The sequence below is a fragment of the Rutidosis leptorrhynchoides genome, chromosome 4 (genome assembly GCF_046630445.1).
Source record: "Rutidosis leptorrhynchoides isolate AG116_Rl617_1_P2 chromosome 4, CSIRO_AGI_Rlap_v1, whole genome shotgun sequence".
NCBI lineage: Eukaryota > Viridiplantae > Streptophyta > Magnoliopsida > Asterales > Asteraceae > Rutidosis > Rutidosis leptorrhynchoides.
The window spans coordinates 217,566,717-217,593,014 of NC_092336.1; the positions used below are offsets into that span (position 1 = coordinate 217,566,717).

The window sequence follows — 26,298 nt, forward strand, 5'->3', positions numbered from 1 at the left end:
CCTTATAGTCTATAACCCCTTACCAAGCATGCCCGGAATTTATGTACTAATTAAACCAAGATGTTATTGTCTATTTTTATGTTGACCAAGCCGCAAGTCCTGATCGCAAACCATCCTTGCGTACCTTGCAACTTGCGACTGTCCGAGTACACATGGCAAGTCGCAAGGTCTGTGTGACCGAGAAACACGGGCATAACCGCATGACCGATACACGTTGGGTCACGACCTAAAATTTATCGGTCATGACCGATAAATAATAAGTCACAAGGCTGCAAGACAACCTCGAATCATTACATTACGTAGAACAACAATGGTTAGAACAATAACACTTCAATTAACTAAAAGAGCTCATAACACTAATCCAAAAGAATCGGTTTTTACACAAATTTTAAACATCACATTAATCACCAATTTCAACAATCCCAGAACTAGAAGACTCACCAACATCTTCAAATCTCACCATTTGTTCAATCACTTTTCCCCTGTTCCCAGCACCATCAACCACTTTATTAAACCGTTCGACCCAAACATCATAATCAACCGTATACGGTGTTCCAACAATCCCAGCAATATAATCAGCAAACGCTTTCAACAACGACGAAACTTCACCCAAGTACTGTTGAATCACCCTTTTCCGCCACCATCTTTCCCGCCACTTCAACGCCGACTCAATCGAATCAACCTGCTGTTGAGTCGCCATTTTCCCGCCACAAATGTAGAAAAGAAGATAAACTAAGCTCTCTGCATCGGATGAGGGACACAGTTTACCGTGTTGTAAAGCATGAGCTGACGAAAACTGTAGATTCACAGCTGGACACGTGTCTTTATCGTCTAAAACTGCACGGCCCCACGAAACTAAAATATACAAACCATTTCTAGTTATAATATTTTCAGGACAAATGTCGCCATGCTGGACGTTTGCTGACTTGGCACTTTTTAGAGCCAACAAGCAGTCGCGACAACAACGAATCGCTTCCTCTGAAGTAAACGGGACACATTTCGTTGATACCGGCTCGCCTACAGGGTGTACAACTAGTATCGGTGTACCGCATAACGGATGATCACACCTCCCTTTCGGGCTCTGTCGCGTGCAACTACCCGAATGTAAGATTCTTCCATTAGCAACAATTTGAGGAACGTTTTTGCTACAAATTCCTTGATCCCTGAAAATATTCAAGACTTTCGTTTGCCGTTGAACTTGATACCATAAACTCATATCTTCCCATGAAGGTTCTAATCGGGTCGGGTGGGCCCCCACGTATAACATCAACGGTTCAGTAGGAAATTCTAACGAAAAAGCTTCGAAACAACACCCATTCCATCCTTGTAACAATTCATGTATCTGAAAACGATCTTGAAGATCTTCAAGCTCCAAGATTTCACCTTTTTCGAGCTTCAACCGGTGATCTTGATCATGTTTGTTTTCAACTTCAACAATTTCTGAATCATGGGTAAAGGGTATAATAGTCTTTTCACCCTCACCAACTAAACGCCGCTCGATCCTCCGTTCTTGAAGCCGACGGTTGTGATCTGTTGCTAATGAAAGTATCGATCTTTTTGATTCCCCACTCCATTGAAAAACAGAGTAAAATGTTGCTAAAATTATCTGCAAACATCCTAAATCTTTCCAATTTGCATTTCCCAATTTGTTCCATATTCGATCCACTTGAGAAACGTTAACTTCCGCATGGTTTCGAATCCAACTCACCATCGACAAATACGGATCACCCGACACTAATTCAAGTTTTCCCAAATCGCCCTTGAGTTTAACGACCCCACCAAAGTTGGAATCAAGAACTATAACATAAACGCAATCGCAGCTACCAGTTGCATACTTGCTTAATGTTCTTGAAAGCAATATACGTGCACCATAAAATATCGCTTCACATATAGAAGACGCTGATAATGTCAACTCGTTTTCGTCAGTAATTTGAGGTCTAAAAACCGAAAACTGAACCACCTGGTCCCAACGTACATGTGGGTCAGACTCATTTCTCGACACTAAAGCGGCCCCACATAGAGAATCAACTCTTCTTCTCAAAATTGTTTTTTCAACCGTATAGAATTTGGATCCCGAATATCGAGGACAGTATACAGAAAATGGTGATGCCCCATTTTCGTCCCATAATGTATGCCATAAAGAATCAGAAATCGCGTGCAAAAAATCTTCGAGTGCTAAAAATTCTTGTTCTTTTGAGTTGTAATTAGATTGAGGGGAGCAGGGCATACGATGTAATTGTTGAAACAAAACAGATTCTAATGCAAAATCGAGGTTTTGTAATTCGTCAAGTAGAAACGGTGATTTGAAACCGTGATTAATGTCATGTGAATTTTCTAAGATCCATTCTTCAAGGTGTTGTGTGAATAATTCAACGTTGGTGAGGTTTCGTGCGCATTCTTTAGTACCTTTTAATGTTTGTTTTGAGCTCGATGCGCTACGTGAAGAAATAACTGCATTTGGAAGCATTTTTAATGGATTAATGAAAGTTATAACTTTAATAGATTATATAACTATTTTGACTAATCAAGCAAACCTGATTCAGTCTTTCTGAAACTTCCATCCAAACTTTGCCCACTACCTGAACCCAAATCGTATTGATGTGAACCTAACAAGAAATAAAATTATCAAACAAAGATACTAAAACACCGTATATATGTCTAATTAGGGGACATGAATACGGCCGAATAATATGTTTACGCCGATAATAGGTCAAGCTATGTTAGAATGTTAGATTGTTACATACATTGTGCTTTTTCACATGTTAGTTGTAATGTTGTATACTCTTCAAAAGTATCAAACTGTCCTTTCTCCAATACATGTTGATCTATAGACAAATAGGTTCCAGAATAACTACTAAACTAGAAATTTAGTGATTACGAGAACATCTTAAACATATATCGGTCCCACTGACTTTCACAAACACATTTGTGGGGATGATGAACCTCAACAAGGTACAGTAAAATCCAGTGGCGAAAACAGAAATGTTTTTCACCGGGGGCAAAAAAAAAAAATTTGGGTCATGAGCTTTTGGGTTGGGGGCAAAATCTAGAAGCTTTTGGGCAAAATATGAAGCCTTTTGGGGGCAAAATCAAATTTTAAGCCTGAAAATTTCAAATCCACTGGGGACAAAATCAAAAAATTCGAAATTTTAAGCCTGAAAAAGCCGAGAAATTTAAAATTGACAGGGGGCATCTGCCCCCCCGCCCTATGCTGTTTCCGCCACTGGTAAAATCTCTGACCCGTTATGCATTTGACCAGAAATAATAAAGTCTTCAAGCATGGACGGCCCAAAGCTGGATCAGTTTTTTTAAGGGCCTAAGGGCCTTTTTTCACCTCGTTCTAGGTACTTAAATTCTCGGGACCGGCCATGTCTTCAAGTTTAACGCGCTACAAACCTTATCTGTTTACTTAACCGTTCCAAGATACTCTGGTGATTGGGGTCCTTATATCCTAACAAGAGGTCTCATGTTCAAACCTTACTAGCAACATATCTTGGGTAGCCACGGAAAGGGTCGGACACGGTCCATGTAACCCAATTAGGTTGCGTACATCTGAGCACAAATATTTGTCTCCATGGATAACGTGAACAGAGAACTTTATTTGTTCGTTAGAACTATTGGATATCTTATCAAGAATAGCATTTTATTATTCCCATATTGCACAAGATCAAAAACCTGAAGTCACTTTGTTTCTAAAGTGAGTGAAAATGTAAAATGACATTCTGAATACTTAATTTCACTTGCAATTTAAACTTGGACACTGTTCACTTGACCCCCTGAATACCAAAGTGACATTTTGAATACTTATTAGGGGTTGTTACAGTATCCCTTTAATGATGCAAATGAGCCATTGGAGCAATAAATGTGCATATTACCTAGCTTACCCAATCCACTAGCATTTAAAAATATGAAAGTAAAAAACTATAGCTATCAAGAAACTGTAATAATAAGCTGAAAACCAAGTTGCTTGCATTTAACAAACAGATAATAAAAAGTAAAAATCCTCAACTTGTTAAGAACCCAAGTGGAAGTAAGCTTGCTAAGAACTGACCTGAATGCATATTGGTGTCTGAAAATGTGAAAAAGTTTCAAGATTTGCAAACCCCACAATGGGTTTGGTTGTAATTGCAGTACTACTTGGCATATTCACCCAAAACTAGATGTAATGAGTCACCATGGAGCCCAATGAGGCACAAACAATGAACCCCTGATTACATAGACAGATAGATATATATTATGATTATGAGTGGTAGAAGTAACATGCCAAAAAAGAAATATATAAATGAAAATGAAAAAGGAACAAAAAAGAACACAAGGCAACAGCTTACAATGATGAAGATGATGATGACAGTGATGGTGCTTCCCACTCTCAAGTCCACCTACAGTCACACCCACATTAGGTTTTTGATTTTTATTTATAAATATAAATTATTATAATTATATAATTGTATGAAAAAGGGTTTTGATGGGTTTTATTTGTGTTTTTCCTTGTTAAAATTTTAGCATCCAGATGTGGTTGGTGGTTGTTTGGTTTTGTTTGTAAGATCCTTGTAGCTTGTATGTTTTTTGTTCTTTACCAATTTTTGAATCTTTCTTTTTAAGCTCTCTTGATTCCTATAAGACCCCATTTTCAAAGATAAATTTTAAAGTATTTTTAGTCACAGTTTTCAAGGTTTGTAAAGATTGAGAAGGTTTAATTATTTTTATTTTTTTATTTATAAATAGATTAGATTTTCTTTATAAATATGGAGATCTCTTGTGGGTAAAAAATGCACTCAATATGTGTGATTGTGGTTGTCTGGTATTATGTTTCAACTTTTTAAGAAAAATAGATGAGATTTTTTCGCATTAACTAATTGTTGTATACTAGAGAAAAACTACACTTGATTTTCAATTACAAAAAAAAAAAAAAAAAAAAAAAAAATTTAAAAAAATGTGGATAAAGAGGGATAAAATGCATATAAATTATGTTCATGTTTTTCCAATTTTCTGATATACTTTACTAAAGTTAAGCATGTGCATCCAATCTAATATAAGTGCAAATAAATTTGACATTTTAATATTAATATTAATATTAATATTAATTAATATTAAGATAATTAGAGATTAGAGAATGGAGGTGGATGTAATTGGAACAAAAATAAGTTGACTGTAAAAACTTGATTGTTTATTTGTGAAACTTAAATATACTTTTAAATTAATAAAATCGGAATCTTTAATTAAATAACTACCAATATTTTGGATTTATTTTGTAATTGCAATGTTGAAGATTGAAGATGAATACAAAGGAATATATTCGTGCTACTGGTATGTTTTGTCCCTATGGAACCTTGTTGACCGACGAAATTTCTGTGTATAAAGGTACTAGTAAATTTTGTGTTACTTTAGGTCTATATTATTTTATATATTTTTTAAGGGCGAACATATGATATAAATATAAAGTTTTCTAACGACATCTCGAACTGTATTTAAAAGATTCAGAAACGTTTCTTTTGTTTGTACATAAAAGATAATCGCTCACTTCGTGCAGATAACCACCATAAATTAACAAATTATACAACTTCTTTATGCTTCAATTTTTCTTTTAATGACAGTTTTAAAGACTGTTATTAGAAAACTTCTATTAATAAAACATAAAAACTTACCAAAATAATTACAAAAGCTTAACAAGTCAATCGTTTTAACCAAAATTAATTCTACCTATATGTTTATGCCAAGAAAAAAGAAAAAAACTGTATGGTATCAGAAATTTGGTCTTTTTTATAATTTTTCATTGAAAGGAATGATATTTCGATGACGCCACAACATTCATAAAGAAGCTACCACAATCGTAAGCAATCACATGTTCATACCTTGATCCGTGCTGTTAGAACTCGTCCATTCCTTCAACTGGTTCCAAACATCAAACCATAAGTTCGTAGATATACGCACATCAATCCATTTCTGAACCATTCTCCGCATATTTATTGCAACTGAACATTGAAAGAAAATGTGATCATTATTCTTCACTCTTTCGTTCCACCCCGTACATAAAATACAATTCATCTATCTCAAGACCTCCAAAAGAAAGATATATAACATCAAAAACCTCTATATGATTGTCTAACCAAAACTTAAGGGCCCGTTTGGTAGACGAAATTCAAGTGATTCCCATAGAATTGGAATTGAATTTCATTTTATAGCAATATAGCATGTTTGGATCACATATTCCAAATAATTAAATTCTTTATAAATCTTTACATTCCATCATTTCAGGAATTTCTTTCTTTTAAAAGTATGATGAAATTTAATTTCATTATTTGCTTGAATCTCAAAAAGACTATAAATTAAAATATATGTTATACAAAGTTTCGTGTTTCGGTTTACGATTTCGCGTTACGCATTTTCAGTTCTCATTTATGTTGTGCGTTTCAGTTTAGCGTTTCAGTTTCGCATCATTTGATTTCTGCAACCTTCAACTTTTCATGGAAATATTCTACCTTCCTGTGAACCTATAGTCACAGCCTCTTGAACAACATCATCAAATCCCGGATGCTCCATCCATAAAATAAAACAGTTTGATGGTTTACCTTTATAGGGAGTCTACATTAAACATTTCAAATTAATCAAGAACCTTTTGGGTTACTAGAAATCAATCTAACTTTCTCTTCTTTGTACCCGTCTTATTCATCCAAATGAACCTTTGACCCGAAATTAGAACTTTAATCATACTTAAATCCGCGATGTAGTTAATAAAATAATCAGCTTCAATACTATCAAAAACAGTACCACGTCTTCTTTCTCGAAATCAAAAGAAGAGCCGATTCCACAACGAGTACCAGAGTTCCTATTTAAAAGAGAGAACCTGCTGCCTTTTATCAGAGACGGTTGGAACTCATAAGCTTATATGTTGTACATGTTGGAGGACCTAAAATGATTGTCATGAAGCATTGAGGACCTGAACCGACACTGCCACCTGTTATCATCACTTTCACCACCGTATGTCACATGTATTTATAACAGTATGTTTGAATGCTTCTACTTGTTTCGTTCGAAAAATATACATAAAAAGCACATATACCATGTATTAAAAAAAAAAAAATACTTGGTTTTTTTCCCTGGCATATAAACAACACAAAGAAAAACAACACTGTAAAACATTTGAACTCACAACGCCTTCTTCAAATGCCAAATCCAGAATAGTTGGCACACTTGTGTGCATTATTGAGTCATTATGTCCTGTTTTTAACAATTGAGCAGACTCTAAAGTAATGCAGGAAAAATTAAGGTCAACTTCTTGATACATATTCAAATCCGAAAATGAAAAATGGGATCAGTTCACAACATATCATTATAAAAAAAATGCAACACTCGCCCACTACTGAATCTTTAACCACGATTACAGCATCAATCCATCAACTTTGACTCCGACTCAGCCAGTTACAATATCTATACGAGAATACTCGGTATATACTTTTCCCAATTAACACCATTCGGGTATAAGAAATATCAAATCTTTCAGTTTACCCTTTTTGGGTCACGAGCTGCTGCAATATGATCCTGCAAGACCCACAAAGAAAAACATGAAAAAAAAAAAAAAAAAAAAAAAAAAAAAAAAATCTTGATTACTGCCCTAATCAGCTTGAATGGGAAATTTCAAGAGAGCAAAAGCTTACGGATATAAAATCAAACGCTTTGGTATCATCTTTCTTAGAACTATTCATAGTTGAAGTAGGAGCTTGACTTGCAATAATCGGGTTAAAAATATCCGGATGAGCTGAAGAACCAATTGTTGGATCAATATTATGAGATTGTAAATGTAAATTTAAATTCCCTGTTTGTTGCAAATTTGATAAAAATTGCTGTTGCTGAGCTAATAGGTTGTTCATTGCAGCATAATTCATAGGTTGAGATGCAAATGCAGGATTAAACATTAACCCCGAAGATATAGCATTATATATATTAGCGTCCATCGGTAGTAACGGATTTTGACTCATCCCTTGTGCCTGAAATTGAAGCATGTTACTAAAAACATCATTTTGATTCGTTTTGAGTGTAGAATCCGAAAGTAGTGTTTCGAGTGGTCCCGTATTCGAGGCACCGTTTTGCAACGGCGATGACTCGTTCCCGTTTACAGACAAACCAGCCATCAAGTCGTTAACGTTATCGGTTGACCCAAATATATCAAATGGGTCTGGTACACTTTCACTTGGTTTGTCAATAGTAGCCATTCCTGAAAAGATATCAGCTGACTCGTGTTGTTGTGTATTGGTTTGATCAAGAAAGGACACATCAGCAAACGGGTCATCATTGTTTGTAGGTTGATTGGTGTCCACGTCAGCATCATTAAAAAAATTATCCATCAGAGATGTGGTAATCTTGTCACTTGTTTGAACAATGTTTTCGTTTTCATTTGGATCATTGGTGTCTATTAAGTTTGGCATCTCGATTACAGGTTTCACGGTTTCCGAATTTCTTTCTTGTTGACTAATCCTGCCACCGCTTTGCTCTCCATCAAGAAGGCTCAACACCTGACCATCCGAATGAAAGATGAACGGGTCAAGCAGGTTGTTTAACAGATCCAAAAGATCCATTTTGTAATCCGGGTCAAAATAGGCCGGAACAGGGTTTGTTCATGTCGTTAAAGTATTATAACTAATGAACGATGATAAGCTAATTCTTAACGTAGGTGATTGTATGCATTAGAATAGACTTTGGATGATTTCAGCCCATCTATAGTTTCTATTAAAATTCTATAATGATGATGTCATTATTAGGCTAATTACTTTGTTAAAAGAAAATCAAAAATCAAAATAAAAAAATCTAAGCATGGTGAGTGATGTCATTAATCTAAATAATTTTGATTAAAATTAAATCTTATTAATTAATTAATTATTAATTATTATTATTAAATCTTACTAATAATTATTTTAATTATTAAAATTAAATAATTTTAAATTATTTTAATTAATTATTTTGAATTGAGTACGGGAAGGTATAAAAGCTAGGTCCAAGAAAACTAATTCTAAATTTATATTTTAATATACACTTTTAAAATAAAATGACAACCAATATTATCTCTTATGATTGGATGTGGATTGTTTAACATGCATTTTAGGTGTTTGATGAAATGTCCAGCTGACGAGTTTCTTAGTCGGACTCTGTGGTTTCACGGGTCATTAAACTAAATGACTTTAGCGTTTACGTTCACTTAATATCTAAAACATATCATTAAACTATTTCGTTTAAACAAACCCGTGGTTCCACGGATCATTTCACTAGTTTAACTTGTTTCACATTTAGCTAAGAAAAAGATTATTTGACCCATTTAATATATGACATAATCCAAATTGACTCATTCATAAGTAAACAGATAAAAAATGGCAGCTCCGATAGAAGTAAGGTAAGCTGCATGAATAGTACCTGATATATCTTATTAATTACTATAAAGTATAAACCGACACCATACCTTGTTCGCCTTTTCGCGCACAGAAGATTGGGGAGATTCAGTGCATTTTACCACGTCGTCTATATTCTCACTGAAGTAGGAAGCAACAACAAGAAAATGGTCGTCCTCATCCTTTTTTCTCAACATTGCCTCAAGAACGCATAATCCTCTCACACAGACCTGACAAAGTTATCAACCATGAACGGATAACAAGATCGTTAATTTGATGAAGATAAACATTTATTTTTTAAAGGAGACAAAAAGGACAGAAAAAAAAGGACTGATGGGTAAACAACCCATTATACAAAATTTAAGTCAAAGAACGAATGTAAGAAAGCTAATTTATAACATGACCATTGTTTAGAATAAACATGTCATTTTACCTCAATTAGAGCAGGCAGTTTCGACCCATTTACATATGAACGGGTAAATACCAATATATTAAACAGGTATTCTAATTTTTTGTTAAAAAAATTAGGCAAAAAAAACTAAAAGGTCGAACAGGTTGAAAGGTGCCCAAAGTGTGATTTAAATGCATAAACCTCCTAAATCATTTTTACTTATAAAAATAAATTACTCTTGAAACCAGATAAATATTGTAATCATATATGATATCATTTATAAGCATCTTAAATTTATAAGCACCTTAAAGGTTGGGCCAAAACAAATGTTTGGACTTTAGGGTAAACCCAACCTGTAATGACCTAACCTGCCTTACCCAGTTATCCATCCCGCCCATTTGGCCAACTCAAAATAATCAGTTATAAATTTTAACAGCATGTATACCTGCCACATATGTGACTGCAGCTTCGTTTCAAGTACACGGCTTAAAACTAAGGCATCCAATTTTGCGGCCTCTAGCAGAAACGCTTGAATTGCATCTCGTGTGGGCTGTAAACGGATGCCACCCGTTGTTACAATCGTCTCTAACAACCTCTCCTCACGACTCTTTTCACGCGAATAACTTGAACCCGAACCGGAACCCGACCCGGTTGTAACATCAGTATGACTTGTTTTAACCTCTTGACCCCAAGGTCCAGACACATCTCTTGACAATCGTTCACTGCTACCATTATAACTTGTTTCATTAGTCAACGATGTCATATTCGAACTCCTATAAGAACCCGTATTAGTTCTATTTGAGTTTTGACCTTGGGTCAAACTATTCAAACCCTGCTTAATTGTTGCACTTCCAATACCAACGACCTCACTAAGAAACGACTTATTATTATTATAATTAGATGACGGGTCAAAGTTTTTGTTTCCGAACCCTTGTATTCTCTTGGTCAAACCTTCATTAGGTGGCGGTTTACTGGTGTCTTCTCCAGAGAATATAGCCGATAACGCTTCTTGTGCGGTTTCTCGTACTGATTTATTTAGGGAATCGCCCTTTAATGGGTCGGGGTGTCCTTTATAGTGTATTAGTTGGCGAATAGCTACGGAGTTTCGTTGTATTTCTCTCTTGAAATCTGCACCAGACTTACCTACTGCATACTTGATCACTCTCAAAGCCTACAAATCAAAATCACACAAAAAAGATATGTGGATTATTTTTATCTATTTGTTATTTTTCATGCATACAAGTTTTTATTTTTATCAAGTTATTTTTTTCTATTTGTTATTATTCTGAAAGCAGTTTCTCTACCTCTCTACCTTGTATGACTGTCTACATCCTACCTCCCTATACCCTACTATCAGCAAGATTGGGTATTGTTGTTGTATATATGCATTTGACCTCGTATAATGTGTAAATTAATGACGTGGAATGAGTTAGGATAAAAAGGTCATCAGTTACATACATTAGCATGAAATGGAAGTTTATTACACTTGTACACCATTTATAAGTACCTTACATACTAGGGGATCACATTCATATAAGTCTCACATTCACATAACATGTTAACGTGCTTTATCTATCATTCCTCAAACCCATTCCCATAGTGATCCACAAACACTAACCAAACAGACCCTAAAACAAAACGGATCTAGAAATGAGCTTATCATCTTTCTCAAATTCCAAATATAACTAATCCAAATACCCAGTAACCAAATCATAATGCATATATATTATCTCAATCTCAGTAGTTACAATTGAGTACCTTTTGTTTAACAATGGGAGATTTATGCTGAAGACGTTTGAATATAAATTCAGAAACTTCTTTAACAATTGAAACATGAGATGAACGAAGAAGCTCACAAATTTCTTCTAATTTATAAACAGGAGTGATTTTATCTTCGTCTGAAGTTGCAACATCAATCATCTTTGACCTCCAGTACGATTCTACAGCTCTCCTGCTTGTATCCATATCTCTACACGATGTAATAAACCCTATAAGAATCAAACCCCTGATTAATTGATAGATCAAATTCCTAAAAATTAGGGTTTTGTGAAGAGATTGGAGGAATGATGAGAGGATGATCTGGTTGGTTGTAAAAATTAGTGGAACAGCTGGTCAGGGCGGTGAACTGATTGTCCTGTCTATGGAAGAAATGATAACAATTTTATTTGTTTTATTATTATTTTACTCCGTATTATTTACTTTTATTTATATCTAAAATCTAAATTATTTTATTTATTTTTTGCCGAATATACATATACATAAATTGAATTAAAATAAATTAAAAATATCTAATTATTTAAACCAAGGTTGAAAAAGACGTGAAACGGGGCCGAAACGTTAGCGACCTCAAAATGTCGCAACGGAAAAAACGGGGCCGAGACGGGGTCGAAACGGATGTTGACTAATGTTGACTTTTATATATATAAATATATATTTACACATATTTTAGAGCTAAAAAACCTTCGTTGACAAGTTTGTATCTATAATTGCTATTAAAGTTAATATAATACAAAATGAAATACTAAACTAAGTCAATTTTGATTGATTTGACCGACTTATGACCGATTTTAACAGAATTTCTGACTTTTGACCGGCGTTGACCCAATTTTTTCTGCATTTGACCTGACTTTTAACCGTTGACCGGCTTATAAGAAAACGGGACGGGGTCGAAACGGTTTAGTCACCAAAACGCCGCAACGGGCGTCGCAACGGACGCAACGGACGCCGTTTACAACAGTGATTTAAACTACTCTCAACCATACACCTGTCATACAACCACATTAATGCCAACTCAGCGCCCCTTAGGCATGTCAATAGATCAGATATGGATCGGGTGATGCCGTATCCATATCCATTTATTTTTTATTCATCCATATCCATTTAATTTCAGTTCATTCATCCATATCCATATTCATTGGATTAAGCGGATTAATGAATATCCATTGGGTATTGAAAAAATGTTATAATATTTTCTAATATACGATAAAAATGAAACGCAATATAACAATAATATATATAACATTACATAATTAAAATCTATCATCAAAAATGTGTAATCCTTATCGAAGATACTACACAATTTTTTGAATTTGGTATTATACATAGATTATGAAAAATTAAATATATAATTTTTTTTATGTTCATTTTATTAGAAATACCTGGTTTATTGTAATTAATCAATTTGTTTTATTGTAATATATCAAAGTAAAATGTAAAGTTAATGATAAATGCATTTGTTATAGTAATTATGTAAGTATATATCTATATTTATGTATTTGTATGTATTTCGGGTGTTAATGGATATATCCATGGATGAAACTTTTCATCCATATCCATTTAGGTTCATCTACATCTGTATCTATATCCATTTAGGTTCATCCATATCTATCACGAATCGGATGGATCGAATGGATATCCAATAGATCGGGTGACCATTACCATCTCTAGCACCACCTTAGCAACTTCTTCCTAAGACTTAACCCATCACACTCCCTAGTATACATGACATCTATTTTTTAGATGTTCATATGCTGAGATCTGGAAAGCGGTAAAAGTTAAATTGTTGCTTGAAGGATTGCCTACCAGCCCCAGGGTTTAGACTATCAGTGCTTTGAGTGTCATCTCATATATGATATCGTGAATAGACTCTCTGCATATTCATATTCAAGGTGTGACGATCGCTCCAAATCCATATGGACGAACACGTCATTCATCGATTTCATTGCGAGGTATTTGACCTCTATATGATACGTTTTGTAAACATTGCATTCTTTTGAAAAGGCACACCATAAATGAATATTTAAATCAAAGGTTTTCGACATCTGATGATTTCTACATGTAGACAATCACCGTAAATAATAGTTTACAATAGTACTTCCATTGACAATGCAGTCAAAATAAGATACATGGTGATGATTTGGTGAATGCAACGTTTCCTTGATAAATATGCCATGTAAGACTCCATGCACATAGCTTGTCTAACATATAAGCAAACAGCGGAAGACTTCTAGGAACCTGAGAATAAACATGCTAACAAGTGTCAACACAAAGGTTGGTGAGTTCATAGTTTTAGTGTTTCGCATAATCTGTATATAAAGGTGGACCACAAGATTTCAGTTTTTTCATCCAGAAACGTTTATCAAAATATCCTACAAGATTGAGCACCCTGGTAACTAAACTTAACGTATATATAATTTGTACGCTTTGTATAATCATCTTAATAATACACGCAAACCAACGTGTACGCTTCTCAAATAGCATACGTCCGTTAAAAGGCTAGTGCTCTAGCTCGGACGGGGATATCAAGCCCTATGGATCCATATACTACTACTCGCGCCCACCAGTTCTTATAACTGGCAGTTACTAGTTACCAAAGCTAAGGGATTTTCGGTTCAAACTCAGTGTAGAATTAAGTATGTACTTGTATCCATTGCGTTTAAAATAAATTGCATGTTGATGTTAAAGCGAAGGGGTACAAAATAGTAGTATTTTTGCTACGAAATACTATTAAATACGATACAATTTTACACAAGTTATTTATTTATTTATAGAGTGGATATACCTAAACCTTGCTACAACACTTATAGGCAATGTACCTAATCGTAGAGTAGTGTAGTTTTTAGTAAGTCCGGTTCGTCCACAGGGAACTAGCCAAGTTTAACGCTATATTTTTAAAAAATTATATTTGTATATATATATATATATATATATATATATATATATATATATATATATATATAAGTCGTATTATTATTATTATTATTATAAAAAGGGGTTTTTTTTACCGTTTAATGACCGGTTTGTCAATTTTAAATAAAGCGTAAAGATAAATGACGATAATATAAATGACAGAATTTAAATTGCGATAAAGTAAATTGCAGTAATTAAAATTGCAGTAAATAAAGGTACGATGAAATATGAAATAAAAGTATTATGCTTATTTAAACTTCCGTAATCATGATGTTTGACGTTTTGATTTTAATTAATTGTTACCCGGGTTAATTGTCCTTTGTCCTGGTTTATTTGATACCTATTTGGTTTTTGTCCATAATAGTCCATCGGTCATAATTATAAAATGCTCGTCAAATTAATCTTATTTCCGAAGTCAAATATTCCAACTAATTAGGGATTAAAACTGTAACAAGGTTTTAATACTTTGTTTAATGATTACACCAGGTTATCGACTGCGTGTAATCCAAGGTTTTATTACTTTGTTAACAATTACATCAATTATCCTTGTATGTAATCCACCCCTATTTTAATGAGATATGAATATTAATTTACCCACTTGATCAGAATGAATAATCAATTATCCAACCCGAATAATTAATTAAATGATCGTAAACGATGTCGTATAAACGTCACTAAATAGGATGTAGCGACCCCGACAAATCGTCAAGTGACGGCGTCGGCTACGTGGGTCCCATTACCTGATTATAAGTCTTTAAGATAACGTTTGACCGAAAATATGTCGCATACAATTCATAAAGGATGTTCCAATGTTTACAAAAGTAATTCCCAAGACAAGTACATAACAAAAGTTATTATTCATATGAAACACGCGCGACATAGTTTAAAATAGTCAAAAAGACGCTCCACGTATGCAAGTATACTCGACATCCAATGCAAGTATCAAAAAGTATGTGCGGAAGCATGTATCACTTAAGTTCAAGGACCTGAGAAAAACATAGAGAATCTGTCAACGAAAACGTTGGTGAAATCATAGGTTTAAGTAAGTAAATGAGTAATAGTAAGTTGAACCACAAGATTTGCAACATCGATAAAGCCATAGTACATTCTAAAAGTTAATATTCACGAGCACCCAATTATCAAAGCTTAACGTTCCGTCCGTTGAATACCCCATCAATTAGTGCTAGAACAACACTGTTCCCGAAAATATATTTCATTCGTAAACGGTAGCGAACCGTTTGAATGAGGGTTTGTCAAACCCATATGGCCATATAACATAAGTTCTCGCTTACACCATCTGATGTAACTAATGATAATCGGATTGAGGATTTTCGTTCTAAACTCGTATGTAGAATGTTTGTTTTCCCGTTCTTGTGTTCACTTAGTTCAAAAGAATCGTTTATGTTTTCTCATCCCAAAAGTAAGTTTAAAAGAGTAAAAGTGGGACTATGATCTCACCTTGTATGCACGAACCAAAAAGTACTTCGACAAGTAACGTGTGCAAAGAACAATGCTAGTCTTGACCTAAACAAATAGGTTGTATCAATTACGGTAAACACGATAGGTCAAAGATGTTCAATTAGTCCTATGGCTCGTTACGACTCAATCATAATAGCATGTGAATCAAATTGTCATGTTTCATGCAAGGTACAAGTATAAAAACATGTTAGAACGATTGCACAAATATTTGGTTAAGTTTGATTAAAAGTCAACTTGGTCGGGTCAAAGTCAACAGAAAAGTCAACGGGGTCGGGTTGGATATCCGACAATTTTTCTAAGTTACATAATCATATATGAGCATGTTGGCCAAGTTTCATGTTAATCGGAAGTCCGTAGCATAGCAAACATTTTCATGTCAAATGACCAAGCGAACAGCCAGTTTTAGCTATATGGGACGGCGTCCTGGGAAGCTAGACGGCGTCCCGGTTTGAAGTCTGGGACGGCGTCCCGATAAGCTAGACGGCGTCCCGGCTTGAAGGCTGGGACGGCGTCCCCAGATGCTAGACGGCGTCCCGGCTGTTTTCCAGGCCCTGTTGTTTGCTGCAACTCTAAGTGCACGAACCAACAATCAAACCAACCCAAATTACAAACCGCAAACAATTAGAACATGTATTTTATATCACCGGAAAGGTAATTTGACGAGGAAGACACCTAGACACATTTCATCAAGCAATTCAACGCTTACACACCCCAAAATCGCATTTAAACGTTCATAATCAAGGTTCAAGTTCCAAATATGCATTTCATGATTCGGGCAACCAATTTACATGTATGTTATGCCGTTTCGAAGGTAATTAAACACACATTGCAACAAAACACTTAACAACAATATCTCATAGCATTTGACGCATCAAAAGTTCATGTAAAGCTCATCAAACCCTAATCCAAAATCACAAATTCAACAATCTTGCATATGAAACTAATCCATGTCAACCTACATACCAATTTGAAGCTAGCGATGTTAGGAACACAATTAAAACATGAACTTTCATCATTCAACAACATATGAACACCTAAAACTCAAGATTAAGCAAGCATTCTTTCAATATGAACTAGTTACACCAAAATATCAAAAACGAGCTTACAAATCATATAAACAAACTAGACTCGAGCCATAGACACTAATTAACAACCTTATAACTTAAAAATCTCAAGAACACAAGAATTAGTGATTTTAGAAAGTTACCCAAAATTGATGAAATCGGTATGGAAACGAAGAGGAGATCACGAGGAGTTCAAATATGCAATTTGTTTTGATTGAATCCTTCTTGAACGAATTTAGATGATGATTGAAGGTTTGAGGGTTTGAGAGGAAAAGGTGAAGTATTATTTTGGGGAGGTGATAGAATGAATGGAGAGGAAAGAGTTGACTAGTTGACCTAGTCATCTCTTTCTCCATTTGACAACTTTAGTCCCTCAACTTAGGAAACGGGTACGGGAATTACCTAAACGAGATAATTCAAACGCGTATTAACGAGATGTGTTATAAACATATAACGGAACTTAAATAGTTAAACGGAAAAGTAAATGGAAAAAGGCGGGATGTTACATTACCTACACCTTAAAAGAAATTTCGTCCCGAAATTTAAGTAGGCGTAGTAGTCGTTGTTTCTTCCTCAAGATCTTGGGTTTTCGAATTCACGAATAGATGAGGATACTTCCTTTGCATTTGATCTTGTCTTTCCCAAGTAAACTCGGGTCCCCTTTTGGCGTTCCAACGGACCTTAACAATCGGGATTCGGCTTTGTTTCAATGTCTTGACGGAGGTGTCCACAATTTCAACCGGTTCCTCCACGAAATGAAGTTTGTCATCAATGGTGAGCTCCTCGAGAGGAATGACGATATCGGGTTCGGCAAGACACTTTTTCAAGTTGGATACATGGAAAGTAGGATGAACGGAGCTCAATTGAGGCGGAAGATCTAAACGATAAGCAACGGTTCCAATACGCTCCAAGATTTCGAAAGGACCAATATACCGCGGATTTAGCTTCCCGCGTTTCCCAAAACGGATTACACCCTTCCAAGGTGCGACTTTTAACATTACTCGGTCACCGGCTTGAAATTCAAGATCATTGCGTCGTTTGTCGGTATAGCTCTTTTGACGACTTCGGGCCGTCCTAAGTCTATCTCGAATTTGAATGATTTTCTCGGTGGTTTCGTGAATGAGTTCGGGTCCGGTGATTTGCACGTCGCCTACCTCGGCCCAACAAAGAGGTGAACGACATTTGCGGCCATATAGCGCTTCAAAAGGTGCGGCTTTAATACTCGCGTGATAACTATTGTTATAAGAGAACTCGGCGAGAGGTAAGTGCTTGTCCCAAGCTTTTCCGAAATCAACCACGCAAGCTCGTAACATGTCTTCTAAGGTTTGAATTGTACGTTCGCTTTGTCCATCGGTTTGAGGATGATATGCGGTGCTCATGTCTAAACGCGTTCCCAACGCTTCTTGCAATGTACGCCAAAATCTAGAAACGAAACGGCCATCTCGGTCGGAGATAATCGATAAAGGTACACCGTGTCGGGCTACGATCTCCTTAATGTAAAGTTGTGCAAGTTTCTCCATTTTGTCCGTTTCTTTCATGGCAAGGAAGTGTGCGGATTTGGTGAGACGGTCAACAATAACCCAAATGGTATCATAACCGCCCGTCGTTTTTGGTAGCTTGGTGATAAAATCCATCGTTATCCTTTCCCACTTCCATTGCGGGATCTCGGGTTGTTGAAGTAGTCCGGACGGTCTTTGGTGTTCGGCTTTGACTTTGGAACATGTCAAACACTTGGAAACATAAGTAGCTACGTCCCTTTTGATGTTCGGCCACCAATATAGTTGTTTAAGGTCGTGGTACATCTTATTGGCACCGGGGTGAATCGAGTATCGTGACTTATGGGCTTCATCTAAAATAAGGCTTCGTAGATCCCCATAACTAGGCACCCAAATTCTTCCGGCGAAATATCGGAGTCCGGTTTCTTTAACTTCGAATCGAGAGGTGAGGACGTTCAAGTGTTCTAGAGAGATGTTTTCATCCTTGAGAGCCTCATCTTGGGCTACCCGAATTTGGCTATTAAGGTTGGTGTGAATGGTGATGTTTAAAGCTCGGACACGGAGAGGCACCGCTCTTTCTTTTCGACTTAAGGCATCGGCTACTACATTTGCCTTCCCGGGATGGTAACGAAGCTCGCAATCGTAATCGTTTAGGGTTTCAATCCACCTTCGTTGTCTCATGTTTAGTTGCTTTTGATCGAAAATGTGTTGAAGGCTTTTGTGATCGGTGAAGATAGTACTCTTGGTTCCATAAAGATAGTGTCTCCACATTTTAAGTGCAAAGACAACGGCTCCGAGTTCGAGATCATGCGTCGTGTAGTTTCGTTCATGAATTTTGAGTTGTCGAGAAGCATAAGCAATGACTTTCGTTCGTTGCATCAATACACACCCAAAACCATGTTTTGAGGCATCACAATATACAACAAAGTCATCATTGCCTTCGGGAAGTGACAAGATAGGAGCGGTGGTTAGCTTCGTTTTCAAGATTCGGAATGCGGATTCATGTTCGGTCGCCCAAATGAATTTCTTTCCCTTGTGAGTCAATGCGGTTAGAGGACGTGCAACCAAAGAGAAATTTTCGATGAATCTACGATAGTACCCGGCGAGACCCAAAAATTGACGAATGTGAGTAGGAGTAGTAGGAGTCTCCCATTTGCTAATGGCTTCGATTTTTGTTGGATCGACTTTAATACCTTGGTCACTTACAACATGACCAAGAAATTGAACTTCCTTTAACCAAAATTCACACTTGGAGAATTTGGCATAGAGTTGTTCTTGTCTTAAAAGTTCAAGCACAAGTTGGAGATGTTGTTCGTGCTCTTCTTCATTTTTAGAATAGATCAATATGTCATCAATGAACACAATAACGAATTTATCGAGATACGGTTTGCACACGCGGTTCATAAGATCCATGAACACCGCCGGTGCGTTAGTGAGACCAAATGGCATGACAAGGAATTCATAACTACCATAACGAGTTCGGAAAGCGGTTTTGGAGATATCTTCCCCCCTAACCCTCAATTGATGATAACCCGAGCGGAGATCGATTTTCGAATATACACAAGACCCTTGTAGTTGATCAAAGAGGTCATCGATGCGAGGAAGAGGATATCGGTTCTTAACCGTCAATTTATTTAGTTCACGATAATCAATGCACATTCGTAGGGATCCGTCTTTCTTTTTAACAAACAAAATCGGAGCGCCCCAAGGTGAATGGCTAGGTTGGATAAAACCACGATCAAGTAGTTCTTGGATTTGACTTTGCAATTCTTGCATTTCGGATGGAGCAAGTCTATACGGTGCACGTGCTACGGGTGCGGCTCCCGGAATAAGATCGATTTGGAATTCGACCGGTCGATGAGGCGGAAGACCCGGCAATTCGTCGGGAAATACATCGGAATAGTCACTAACAATTGGCACATCATCGATGTGCTTCTCATCGGACTCGACTTTCTTAACGTGAGCAAGGATCGCAAAACAACCCTTACGGAGCAGTTTTCTAACTTTAAGGCACGAGACGAGGTTGAGTCTGGTGCAACTCTTATCGCCATAGACAATCAATGGTTCACCATTCTCGATAGGAATTCGGATTGCGTGAAGATCGCAAAGAATGTGAGATTTATTTTTGGCCATCCAATTCATACCGATTATTACATCAAAACTCCCTAATTCTATGGGTATCAAGTCAATTTCAAATTCCTTACCCAAAATGTTCAAAGTACACCCCCGGTAATATGTGTCGGCACTTAAGAGTTTTCCGTCGGCCACTTCGATGGAATAAGTAGTATCTAAAGGGTGTGGTGGAGTGCAAAGGGTAGGAGCCAAAGTCTTAGACACAAAACATTTATCGGCACCCGAATCGAATAAGCAAGTAACATAAGAGTTGTTGAGAAGAAACGTACCCGTGACTAGTTCATTGTCATCTCGGGCTTCCTCGGTATTGATGTTAAAGGCTCGACCTCGGTTGTTGGGGTTGGCCTTCTTTTTCGGGCATTCGTTCTTATAATGGCCCGTTTGGCCACATTCGTAACAAGTGACCGTTTTTGGAGGGTTGGGCCCCTTTCGAGCAACGGGGGCGACGCTTGTGCAATTGTTGGCCCTATGACCAACACCTTGGCAACGGTGACAAACTAGCTTGTTACATTCACCGTGATGATGCTTGTGGCATTTGTTGCAAAAAGGTAAGTTTCCGACATAACCCTTCTTGCCGTCGTTGTTGAAAGGCTTTTTGGTGAAGGTGTTGTTGTTGTAGTTGGTTGATGGAGTGGCTTCCCATTTCCTTTTGTTGCCACCCGACTTGTCCTCGGCCTTAGGAGCCGGTACTACGATTTCGTCAACCGTTTCAATTAATTGGCGAGCCATGTTCATAGCGGCTTGATGAGTAGTGGGTTTGGATGACATCACCCCTTGTTTGATGCTTTTTGGAAGACCGAGCATGTAGAGCTCAATCCTTTGAGATTCGGGGTTAACAAGATTAGGACACATCAAGGATAGTTCGGCGAAGCGTTGATTATAAGCCTTAAGATCGTTTCCGACCGCTTTCAAAGCTCTTAGTTCTTCCTCGAGCTTTCGGGTTTCTTCGCGCGGAAAGTATTCGACAATCATCTTTTCCTTCAAATCGGCCCAAGAGAGGGCATGAGCTTCATCGGTACCCACCGATTGAACATAGGTGTTCCACCAAGTGAGAGCAACACCGGAGAACGTGTGGGTGGAGTATTTGACCTTGTCTTGATCCCGACAACCGCTTATGCTAAAGACGGCCTCGGTTTGTTCAAACCAACGAGTAAGCACAACCGGTCCACCGGTTCCATCATAAGTGTGAGGTTTGCACCCCATGAAAGCTTTGTAGGAGCATCCCTCGTTTGAGTTACCGGCCCCATTGTTGTTGTTGTTGTTGTGGTTGTTGTTATTGTTATTGTTGTTGGAAGAGTGACCGGCCATGGCCGCATCTACGGCGGTAGCTATCATCCGTTCGAGAGCTTGTTCGGGAGTTTCATTGCGGCGTACACGACGAGGAGCCATTGTTCCTTCAAAACAAAATAATACCGTTGGTTAGTATTCTAAATAATACTAACCGTGATATGGGATAAAGATAGAGGGAAAATTATCCTTGACCCGCCTTAAATTCTTTATGTCATAATGTCGGTATGTTCATATGAGTCACCGTAATATAATTTCCGGGAATTATATTACCCTAATTCATATGTGCATTCGACATTACATCATATAGTCAAGGTGGCGTGTCAATTAAATTATACAACGCAAGATTTAGATAGGATAAGAGTAGATATGAGTAAGAGAGTTCGAGTATAAATGCACAAATAGTCAAGTAATTCCTACGTCAAGTCTATATGCCGGTTGTAGTCTAGACTCACCAATGTACCCTAAGACTCGGGGTTGACACCAATGAACTCTAAATCCCTACAACCAAGGCTCTGATACCAACTGTAGCGACCCCGACAAATCGTCAAGTGACGGCGTCGGCTACGTGGGTCCCATTACCTGATTATAAGTCTTTAAGATAACGTTTGACCGAAAATATGTCGCATACAATTCATAAAGGATGTTCCAATGTTTACAAAAGTAATTCCCAAGACAAGTACATAACAAAAGTTATTATTCATATGAAACACGCGCGACATAGTTTAAAATAGTCAAAAAGACGCTCCACGTATGCAAGTATACTCGACATCCAATGCAAGTATCAAAAAGTATGTGCGGAAGCATGTATCACTTAAGTTCAAGGACCTGAGAAAAACATAGAGAATCTGTCAACGAAAACGTTGGTGAAATCATAGGTTTAAGTAAGTAAATGAGTAATAGTAAGTTGAACCACAAGATTTGCAACATCGATAAAGCCATAGTACATTCTAAAAGTTAATATTCACGAGCACCCAATTATCAAAGCTTAACGTTCCGTCCGTTGAATACCCCATCAATTAGTGCTAGAACAACACTGTTCCCGAAAATATATTTCATTCGTAAACGGTAGCGAACCGTTTGAATGAGGGTTTGTCAAACCCATATGGCCATATAACATAAGTTCTCGCTTACACCATCTGATGTAACTAATGATAATCGGATTGAGGATTTTCGTTCTAAACTCGTATGTAGAATGTTTGTTTTCCCGTTCTTGTGTTCACTTAGTTCAAAAGAATCGTTTATGTTTTCTCATCCCAAAAGTAAGTTTAAAAGAGTAAAAGTGGGACTATGATCTCACCTTGTATGCACGAACCAAAAAGTACTTCGACAAGTAACGTGTGCAAAGAACAATGCTAGTCTTGACCTAAACAAATAGGTTGTATCAATTACGGTAAACACGATAGGTCAAAGATGTTCAATTAGTCCTATGGCTCGTTACGACTCAATCATAATAGCATGTGAATCAAATTGTCATGTTTCATGCAAGGTACAAGTATAAAAACATGTTAGAACGATTGCACAAATATTTGGTTAAGTTTGATTAAAAGTCAACTTGGTCGGGTCAAAGTCAACAGAAAAGTCAACGGGGTCGGGTTGGATATCCGACAATTTTTCTAAGTTACATAATCATATATGAGCATGTTGGCCAAGTTTCATGTTAATCGGAAGTCCGTAGCATAGCAAACATTTTCATGTCAAATGACCAAGCGAACAGCCAGTTTTAGCTATATGGGACGGCGTCCTGGGAAGCTAGACGGCGTCCCGGTTTGAAGTCTGGGACGGCGTCCCGATAAGCTAGACGGCGTCCCGGCTTGAAGGCTGGGACGGCGTCCCCAGATGCTAGACGGCGTCCCGGCTGTTTTCCAGGCCCTGTTGTTTGCTGCAACTCTAAGTGCACGAACCAACAATCAAACCAACCCAAATTACAAACCGCAAACAATTAGAACATGTATTTTATATCACCGGAAAGGTAATTTGACGAGGAAGACACCTAGACACATTTCATCAAGCAATTCAACGCTTACACACCCCAAAATCGCATTTAAACGTTCATAATCAAGGTTCAAGTTCCAAATATGCATTTCATGATTCGGGCAACCAATTTACATGTATGTTATGCCGTTTCGAAGGTAATTAAACACACATTGCAACAAAACACTTAACAACAATATCTCATAGCATTTGACGCATCAAAAGTTCATGTAAAGCTCATCAAACCCTAATCCAAAATCACAAATTCAACAATCTTGCATATGAAACTAATCCATGTCAACCTACATACCAATTTGAAGCTAGCGATGTTAGGAACACAATTAAAACATGAACTTTCATCATTCAACAACATATGAACACCTAAAACTCAAGATTAAGCAAGCATTCTTTCAATATGAACTAGTTACACCAAAATATCAAAAACGAGCTTACAAATCATATAAACAAACTAGACTCGAGCCATAGACACTAATTAACAACCTTATAACTTAAAAATCTCAAGAACACAAGAATTAGTGATTTTAGAAAGTTACCCAAAATTGATGAAATCGGTATGGAAACGAAGAGGAGATCACGAGGAGTTCAAATATGCAATTTGTTTTGATTGAATCCTTCTTGAACGAATTTAGATGATGATTGAAGGTTTGAGGGTTTGAGAGGAAAAGGTGAAGTATTATTTTGGGGAGGTGATAGAATGAATGGAGAGGAAAGAGTTGACTAGTTGACCTAGTCATCTCTTTCTCCATTTGACAACTTTAGTCCCTCAACTTAGGAAACGGGTACGGGAATTACCTAAACGAGATAATTCAAACGCGTATTAACGAGATGTGTTATAAACATATAACGGAACTTAAATAGTTAAACGGAAAAGTAAATGGAAAAAGGCGGGATGTTACATAGGACATTCGTAATCAATTTAATAATTATTAGTTTAACTAATTTGAAGATAGGTTCGACAGGTTCTAATGAGTTGTCGTTCAATTATACAATACCACCTACCTATTAATAGTCAATAGTCCAATGTCCACAAGTGTCGGTCTTTTGTCCAAACTTTAATTATGGTACAAAATCCAATAACCCCGTCTTAATATTTTAGTCCAACATCACGATTACTTCGGCTCAAATAATCATAATAATAACTTAGTTACGAGACATTAATTTAAAAAGGAAGAACATAACTTACAGTGATTATTTATCGCGTAGCGTTACCCGGACAGAGTTCCGACTTTAAAACCCGTAAAACATTTCTTACAATAACCCAATTATTTTAATTTAAATTAAAATTATAATTAAAATATAAATATAAATATAAATTGAGAGATAAGAGAAAGAAAATAGAAAAAGATGTATTAAAACTCGCAGAAAATTGGCGAATTTATAGGATGTGGCCTGCTACAGTAACTCATGCGGTCGAATGAGATTTTAGTGCAAATCTCATGCACTCGCATGGGCTCATGCACTCGCATGAGTTTTATGCCTCTTTCCCATGCGATCGCATGGCCGTTAGTGTAAGACCCAAATATTTATTGTAGATAATGTATTTATGGTGTACTATGCATGTATGAAGTGTACGAAGCATGTACGTGTTGCTTGCTCGAACGTTGGAGGAAACTGGACATTGTCTGAAGTGACAAGGAGTGTACGTATCTTTTCAACCCCAAATAAAGTTGGTGTTAATGTTTCAAAGCCTTACCATTGGAAAGAAAATCTTATTACGTTTCCAACGATATTTGATTCATCGAAAACGGAGCTACGGTCAAAAAGTTATGGCCAAAACAAGTTTCTGAAATCTGACCTGCAGAGTGGAGCGGCGCTCCACAATGTGGCGCGGCGCGCCGAATGGGTCAGAAGCAATTTTCAGCCTTTTTAAAGGCTTTAAATGAAGGGTACTTTGGTCTTTTCACTTGGGGTCGGTTTAGGGTCATCAAAACTGATCCTTTGATCAGTTTGGATCAAATTCTCACCAACCAAAAACACTCTCAACCATTTTTAGAGAGAGAGTAAGGGTTTAGAGAGAGAGGGCTTGATTTGGGGAAGAAGGAGTCGATTTCTCACCAAAGCTCGGGTTCTAAAGTTGTTCCTTTCGTTCTCGGCTACGCGGTGATAGTATTGGTAAGCTCAAACTCCGAATTTCATTTATTTAATTTGATATTCAAGTTAGGGTTTTGAGTTAATTTGTCGTAATACCCTTTTAGGTGATGAAATGGGTTTAGTGATGCTAGTAATCGGGTTTATTGTTATTGTTGGTGGATTTCGGTTTGGTGAACAAATTGGTTATGTTTAGAACTTGAAATTGGGTTTAATCACTAGGTTTAGTGATTGTGGAAGTATTGAAACCTATTTAGGGTTATTTGGTTGACTAACTTTGACTTTGGGTCAAATTAGGG

General features: G+C 36.8%; 2 protein-coding genes across 3 annotated transcripts; both read right to left on the reverse strand.

Moving 5' to 3' along the window:
• Window positions 1–400: 400 nt before the first annotated feature.
• On the reverse strand, window positions 401–4,401 carry LOC139844500 (uncharacterized). 2 transcript variants are annotated; one of them, XM_071834725.1, is made up of 4 exons: window positions 4,329–4,401; window positions 4,052–4,207; window positions 2,535–2,579; window positions 401–2,451 (listed from the first exon to the last, which is right to left on the reverse strand). In XM_071834725.1, exons 2-4 carry the CDS (start codon window positions 4,059–4,061, stop codon window positions 401–403), a joined length of 2,106 nt encoding a protein of 701 aa, XP_071690826.1. In that variant the 5' UTR covers window positions 4,062–4,207; window positions 4,329–4,401. The 2 variants fall into 2 exon arrangements, with proteins under 2 accessions (XP_071690826.1, XP_071690825.1); XM_071834724.1 differs by having other exon boundaries at window positions 2,535–2,606.
• Window positions 4,402–7,118: 2,717 nt separating this feature from the next.
• LOC139843314 (protein MODIFIED TRANSPORT TO THE VACUOLE 1-like) lies at window positions 7,119–11,923 on the reverse strand. The gene is made up of 5 exons (XM_071833389.1): window positions 11,527–11,923; window positions 10,214–10,939; window positions 9,449–9,607; window positions 7,656–8,510; window positions 7,119–7,539 (listed from the first exon to the last, which is right to left on the reverse strand). The coding sequence occupies exons 1-5, from the start codon at window positions 11,731–11,733 to the stop codon at window positions 7,498–7,500; spliced, it is 1,989 nt and encodes a 662-aa protein (XP_071689490.1). The 5' UTR covers window positions 11,734–11,923; the 3' UTR covers window positions 7,119–7,497.
• Between the last annotated feature and the right edge of the window lie 14,375 nt (window positions 11,924–26,298).

Excerpts from the sequence above, each read along its gene's own strand:
- LOC139843314 (XM_071833389.1), bottom strand. The coding sequence starts at position 11,733 with ATGGATACAAGCAGGAGAGCTGTAGAATCGTACTGGAGGTCAAAGATG. Across the intron at positions 10,940-11,526 it reads CTCCCATTGTTAAACAAAAG|GCTTTGAGAGTGATCAAGTA; the intron begins GTACTCAATTGT and ends TTTGATTTGTAG. Across the intron at positions 8,511-9,448 it reads TGCGCGAAAAGGCGAACAAG|GTGTTGAGCCTTCTTGATGG; the intron begins GTATGGTGTCGG and ends TCGGATGGTCAG.
- LOC139844500 (XM_071834724.1), bottom strand. Across the intron at positions 2,452-2,534 it reads TTTCAGAAAGACTGAATCAG|TTATTTCTTCACGTAGCGCA; the intron begins GTTTGCTTGATT and ends TTCCAAATGCAG.